At 50.3% G+C, this 7,023-nt stretch overlaps 1 protein-coding gene and 1 non-coding gene across 2 annotated transcripts; one reads left to right on the top strand and one right to left on the bottom strand.

Annotated features, from left to right (window-relative positions):
* Positions 1 to 1,260: 1,260 nt before the first annotated feature.
* On the bottom strand, positions 1,261 to 1,332 carry TRNAC-GCA. Its single transcript has one exon. It is a non-coding gene; the product is annotated as a tRNA-Cys (tRNA).
* An 824-nt stretch (positions 1,333 to 2,156) lies between these two features.
* LOC124678812 (putative cis-zeatin O-glucosyltransferase) lies at positions 2,157 to 3,653 on the top strand. Its single transcript, XM_047214664.1, has one exon. The coding sequence runs from the start codon at positions 2,157 to 2,159 to the stop codon at positions 3,564 to 3,566; it is 1,410 nt and encodes a 469-aa protein (XP_047070620.1). The 3' UTR covers positions 3,567 to 3,653.
* Positions 3,654 to 7,023: the final 3,370 nt, after the last annotated feature.

Here is a 7,023-nt window from a genome sequence, read left to right as displayed (position 1 = left end):
CACTTTGGCGCTGGGGCCCGCCGCCACCGTGGCCAGCGCCGACGGCAGCGGCGGAGGGAGAGAAATGGAGGGAGGGGCGGCGGAAGGAGGGAGATCGGCCCCCCGGCAGCGCCCTGGGGAGCGCCACGGGAGGGAGATGTGTTTTCTCTTGTGAACTACGTACCTTATGCATGAGAAACAAAGTAATGCATGAAAAACCGCTCCCTCATGGGAGGGATCAAAGAGATTCTTATGCAATTATTTGAATTTTATACGGAACTGTAAAACATCGACTTTCTGAAGAAATGGTGAGAAGAAGACTCAGATGCATGCTTATAACTCGAGCCATGTCACTACTGAAGAGAAGCCTCCAGATTTGGCTTGGTGTTGGCCAAAAGCCACCTCTTGGCTATACCAAACTCTCAATTGATGGTTGTTTCCGTGTTGGCGATGGAGCAGTTGTAGCTGGTATGGACCGTATGGTATTACATTATAACCATGGTAATGCAATATTCACAACACGTTGCTTTCTGGAGCATTGTAGCTGATCGTTGAAGGCTGAAATTTAGGCACGTTTGAAAGGAGTGGTGTTGGCACTTCAACGTTGCCAATTACCAATCATAGTTGAAATAGATTGTTCTCAACTAGTTATTGCTGCTAACGAGAATATAACATATAGATCACTCCTAGTTCATTTAATTCCAGAGCTTAGAATTCTGTCTAGTCATTAGAGAGTTAGTGATGCGGTAAGAGTGGAGTGCTCTCAAATTAGGGTTAGTCATAACCTTGCCAATTTTACAGGAGTTAATCATCAAACTTTATTTTGGTAAGGCTCAGGACCTGATGAAATTCTTCAGATACTTGAGAATGATCGCCTTGTAACCCATATTGAGTAAAAAAGCTCCTTTTAATCTGCAAAAGATACTTATAGTACGGTACTCTATATTTATAGTATGGTACATATCCGAATGTGCATATACTAAGGATGGAGGGATTCACATAGCACTTCTCCTAAAGGACTCTTGCACAAACATAGTTTAATTCAAATGGCAGCTTCCACATATGCTATCATGGCCATGTTGAAGATGTGCATGTCTCTGAATATGTTGTAATTAGATTGACCAACAGTAATAGTGGAACCTGCAAGAAATGAAGCTATAGCATCATTACTGTGTAAAAGATTAGTAACTACATGTCCATTTTTTCATCGACCAAAATCACCAACCGCAATTGATGCAAAAAAGTTAGGATAACAAAGATATGGCATCATTAACAAAATGAAGGGCCCAACCGGGTTCGAACCGGTGACCTATTGATCTGCAGTCAATTGCTCTACCACTGAGCTATGGACCCTTTGTTGACTATTGGCAACCAATAAAATTATTATTAAACCAGCCTGAATCTTTGACAGCCGCCTCTTCTTCCTGTATTCACATATCGGTTCTCAAGCGTTGATTCGTTCTCATGTCCGGCACTTACCGACACGCCATGAGATCGAGCCATGCGTGTCGTTCGATCTCACGCATATTCTTTCGGCGGAGCAAGAACAGAGCACGGTGGGAGTTTTTGTACTCTGAATCGACGCAGACGGCGATGGCATTTTCCCTGCTTGCCGTAGCGAAGCCGGACGCTCGACCGCCGCGGTGTGGCCGGTCCACCGCGATTGAGGTTCCAAGCTCCAAGTGTCGCGTACGCTCGTCTGGCAGAAGCTCCCGATGACCGGGTACACATGACGATATTTTGCTCCTAGAGATCGGCCGGCGTCAGTCGTCACCGATGACGAAGATAGGCGGCGCGCCCCTTCCGGCAGTCCGGCGGGCAGCATGTAGCTAGCCTGCGCAGCTCCTCCATTCCTGTTCTGTGTGTCGCTAACTTTACTTCGTCCTTACGTCACTGCATTCGTGCTGCTACGGCCAATGGTCGGGCGGCTTCTCATAGAGAAGCTGCGACATATTCTATCATATCCATGATCCGGGATCCTGTATTGCGACGCCACCAATGTGAAAAAATTGGCTCTAATGCGTGTTGGCCGCCTTGACTAATTGGACAAAGCTCAGTAGTGCTGCTACTCACTATTTTGTTGGCGGAGAGATCCCTCGTAGTAGATAATAGATTATATATAGCGCCAGTGTCAATCTTCCTTCTACGCTACAAGTCTTTACGAACCCAGAAAATCAATGGCTGTTGACTCGCTGGAATCGGTGGCCTTCGTCGCGGTGCCTTTCCCCGCGCAGGGGCACCTGAACCAGCTGATGCACCTGTCCCTGCTGGTCGCGAAGCGGGGGATCTCGGTGCACTACGCGGCGCCGGCGGCGCACGTCCGGCAGGCGCGGTCGCGCGTGCACGGCTGGGACCCCGACGCGCTCGGCTCCATCAAGTTCCATGACCTCGACGTCTCCACCTACGAGTCCCCGCCCCCCGACCCGACCGCCCCGTCTCCCTTCCCGAACCACCTCATGCCGATGTTCGAGACCTTCACCACCGCCGCGCGCGCCCCTCTCGGAGTCCTCCTGCAGACGCTCTCCGCCACCCACCGGCGAGTGGTCGTCGTCTACGACAAGCTCAACTCCTTTGCCGCCGTCGAGGCGGCGCGGCTCAGCAACGGCGAGGCTTTCGGGCTGCAGTGCGTCGCCATCTCCTACAACATCGGGTGGCTGGACGCCGGCCACAGGCTCATCACCGACCACGGCCTGCAGTTCCTCCCCATCGACGTCTGCATGTCCAAGGAGTTCGTGGAGTACGTGTTCAGGACGGAGAAGGAGCTGCAGGAAGCGGGAGGCGTCGCCTCCGCCGGCCTCGTCATGAACACGTGCCGCGCGCTCGAGGGCGAGTTCATCGACGCCATCGCCGAGTACCCGGAGTTCAAGGACCAGAAGCTCTTCGCGGTCGGGCCGCTGAACCCGCTGCTGGACGCGAGCGCCAGGACGCCGCCAGGGAAGACGCGGCACGAGTGCATGGAGTGGCTCGACAAGCAGCCGCCGGCGTCGGTGCTCTATGTGTCCTTTGGAACCACGTCGTCATTTCGGGTAGAGCAGATTGCGGAGATGGCCGCGGCACTCAAGGGCAGCAAGCAGAGGTTCATCTGGGTATTACGCGACGCCGACCGGGCCGACATATTTGCAGAATCAGGCGGCGAGAGTCCGCACGAAAAGCTGCTGTCCAAGTTCACTGCAGAGACTGAGGGGACGGGGCTGGTGATCACCGGGTGGGCGCCGCAGCTGGAGATCCTGGCGCACGGTGCCACGGCGGCCTTCATGAGCCACTGCGGCTGGAACTCGACCATGGAGAGCTTAAGCCACGGCAAGCCGATCCTCGCCTGGCCAATGCACTCCGACCAGCCGTGGGACGCGGACTTTCTCTGCAAGTACCTCAAGGTCGGCCTCCTCGTGAGGCCATGGGAGAAGCACAGTGAGGTGGTACCAGCGGCCGCCATCCAGGAGGTGATCGAGGAGGCGATGGTCTCGGACAATGGGATGGTGGTGCGGCACCGGGCGAAGGTGCTCGGTGAGGCTGTTCGTGCCTCCGTAGGAGAGGGTGGCTCCTCGAGCAAAGGCCTTGATGACTTTGTTGCTTACATCACAAGGTGATCGCCTTATCGGCGTAGGGCGTACTATCATACTAGTGCAAAAAATCTGACGAACTGAGATTGGAAGAGTTTGAATTGTATTCTTGAAAATTTACATTTCATTTCGAATTATGAAACCAACGATTTCAGCCATACATTACCTCCACGGAAAAATGACTTGCTACCCACGGATAGCAACACACCCCCAATAAAATGACGCATAGAGTGGCACAAATTATAGTGATTTCAAATTTAAGTCCATGTTTCATCAAAGTCAACTCACAGCCCAAAAAGATACATGCAAAAATGCCAACCAAAAAGTGGCGATTAAAAAAATATCAAACAAAATTTCTGAAACCGGTTTGTAGACCAAAAATCCATGTTCGACGAGAAATACAAGGTAAAAGAGTTTCAGTCGGCTTGAATCGAAAGTTGAAGGGGTAGCTAGCCCTAGGTAGTAAATTCCCAAATGCAAAAGAAATAGTTTTAGCTTGTATTTCTCTTAGAACATGGAATTTTGGGGGTGTGTGTGGCTATCATGTGGTTTCTAACTCCACCGAAGAGTTTGTTAGCTACAATGGTGTGTAAGGAATACAAAACAAAAGTAAAATGAAGTAAAGATGGAGTGCAAAGTATTTTTATATTTTGGGATTTAGTTAAAATTGAACATAAAGGAGCATGTAATGTAAATTACAAGGTGTTTCTTATGTACTAAAATGGACCGAGTTCATTGTTTCACTTGACCTCTCAAATAAACATACTGACATGAATACAACTTCAAATAACAAGTTAACGAGGGATACCAAAATAAATCACTAGTACATTATCCATTTTCTCTGATTGGTGCTTAAACCCCTTCTGCAAAGGGCCAGTCACCTATCACCCCGACCTTGTCAGAAATAACTCCAAGTCACTGACATGCACCTAACCCGTCAGAAGAAGAAATGAAGATGAACATCTTGTGTGGTAGCTAGGAGGATTTGGACTCTCTGGGTTTTCATTCTGTCCGAAGTAAGTTCTAGAATTACGGTAGTGAAATAAGTTCCCTCTAGTGCCTTATATAGCCCGTATTTCCGGAGCTACTACCAGTTAGTTAGATTCTATGATTTACATGCATCCTACGAGCGGAGACTCCATAAGAACCTACAGTGAGCAAAATGGGGTTGTTGTAATGGTACATTTTCCCGTATATATGTGTGGTTTCGGTAACTAATGACAATCTTTATTGTAAAGTTCTATATGAAGGAATATTTGATAAGAATTGCTTGAAGATCATGTGTCGTTGGATTCAAGTATGGATTCCATGAAGATAAATATATACCTTGAGCATTGGCATAAAGATCATCGATTTGAAGAGATGAATATGATATAATCAAGACAAAGAAATGAAGATGGACTTCTTCTGTGGAACTCAAATAAACTATGCTCTAGCTTATGTGTTAAGCCATGGATGATCAAGATCTTGAGAGTTTATCTTCAAGAGAAGAATTCAAGATATGAATATATGTCAAAGTCATAATGTCTCATGAGTTGATTCATGGTTGACCAAGACTTGCAATCAGATGGCTAATTATTATGTGCGTCAAGATATTGTGATCGAGCAAGAGAAAATACATGGTTGACCAATAAAAAGAGTTAAGATTGGTTTCAAATTTCTCAACACATGAAGCATAAAGAATGTACCATATGGGATCTTGTGGTATGGTAAGCACTATCAATTATGCTTCATGAACTAACCCATTATATATGTGTATTTGTGTTGTCTATGTGGGTTAATTAGGTATCTTTCCATGCGCAAGCATCAAAAGTAAGATCTCATATAGGCCATGACATGATGACATCAAGTGGTGATCGTCATCAAGGTTGAGAAGGGAAAGTCCGAGATAAGCATCTCGAGAAGACATGTGCTTGAAGCTTGCCGTTCATTGGGTGATAATGGACATGTGAAGATGTGCCTTAACAATTAGAGCATCTCCAGTCGCGTCCCCCAAACCGTCCCCCAAACCGCGCCGGATTGAGCGTTTGGGGGACGTGTTTTGTTCGTGCCGCGTTTGGGGGACGTCGTTCCCCAGCCGCGTCCCCCAAACGCCGCCCCCAAACATTTAAAATACTTTTTTTGATTTTTTTATTTCAATTTTCACAAACTAATACATAATTGGGAACGTGGTTTACAGGAAGACACAATTTGGAACATGGTTTTCCACAAACTAATACATAGTTTGAACCATGGTGGACACAAATATAAAATTTTGCAAAGAAACTAAACCTAACTAGGCCGTGCATCGAAGGTTTCCTGTGTTCGCTGCTAAGAAAGAACACTCGAGGGCACACCCGAGTCACCTAAACCGGAAAATCCAGCGGGAGGATGGTGCCCTTGTTGGTTCTACCGATGAGGCGAACATCCGGAAACCTCCGTGCACGTGTTCGCTGCGAAGAAAGAACACTCGGTCGTCCTCCTCGTCGGTGCTGTCGCCCGGTAGTCCCGGCGGCACCGCGTCTCGTCGAAGACCTTGACGCTCATGTCCCTGTCGCTGAAGTAGGAGAACAGGAGGATGAAGCCGGCTTGGAGGCTGTGGTGCCGCGCGAACTTCTCCCAGCCGATGTTGAGGTACATCTTGCCGCGCGCGTTGTAGATCACGTCGATGATCCACCGGTAGTAGCCGCACGCAGCCTCCCGCAGATGCATCGTGCGCGGGCGATCGTCGCCGGCGACGTAGTCGGCGAAGGAGTCCGGCAGCCTCTGGATGCCGCGCGGGTCGCCCTTGAGGACGAGGACGAACTCGAACCGCACGTCCGGCTCCACGTCCATCTCCGACGATGATGAAGCCGGTGGCGTGGAAGGCGATGGCGAGCGTTCAACTCTGCCGCGGCCACGACCACGACCACGGCCGCGAGGTCGGCCTCCGCCTCTACCGGACATAGCGTCGAGTCTTGTTGAGATGGTGGCGGCTAGGGTTTGGGAGAGAGGCGCTAGGGTTTGTGTGTGAGAGGGACGATGAGAGGCGGCCCTTTTATAGGCCGGAGGGAGGCGGGGGAGCGGTGGCGCGCATTAACGCCGGCACGCAGAGCTAGGCGCGACGGGACGCGTCGCTGCGTCGCTGCGGGAACTGCACCGTCGCTGCGGGAACTGCACCGCCAATAACTTCCGTCGCGAGGTAGGCGACGGTTAGGTTAAAAATTTATTGTGCCGCTGACGAGTCGGCCCCGCCACTCCCCGTCTCGCTTTTCGTTGTGGCCGGCGTCCCCGGTGCGTCCCCTGTGGGACGGGGACGGGCTCGGGGCGCCGGACACCGTATGGGGGCGCGCCGGACAAAAATGGGCTTTGGGGGACGCGGCTGGAACGGGTTTTTTGTCTGGCGCGCCCCAAATCCCTTTGGGGGACGCTTTGGGGGACGCGGCTGGAGATGCTCTTATATCCTCTAGTGGTTTGTGGGGGAGCAAATTATGAGTCTCACGAAGCAACAATGATTAAGTGATGC

This window comes from Lolium rigidum, chromosome 7 (assembly GCF_022539505.1).
Source record: "Lolium rigidum isolate FL_2022 chromosome 7, APGP_CSIRO_Lrig_0.1, whole genome shotgun sequence".
NCBI classification, from domain to species: domain Eukaryota; kingdom Viridiplantae; phylum Streptophyta; class Magnoliopsida; order Poales; family Poaceae; genus Lolium; species Lolium rigidum.
The sequence above is the reverse complement of the archived record's forward strand: the minus strand, read 5'-3'. Positions and strand labels throughout refer to the sequence as shown.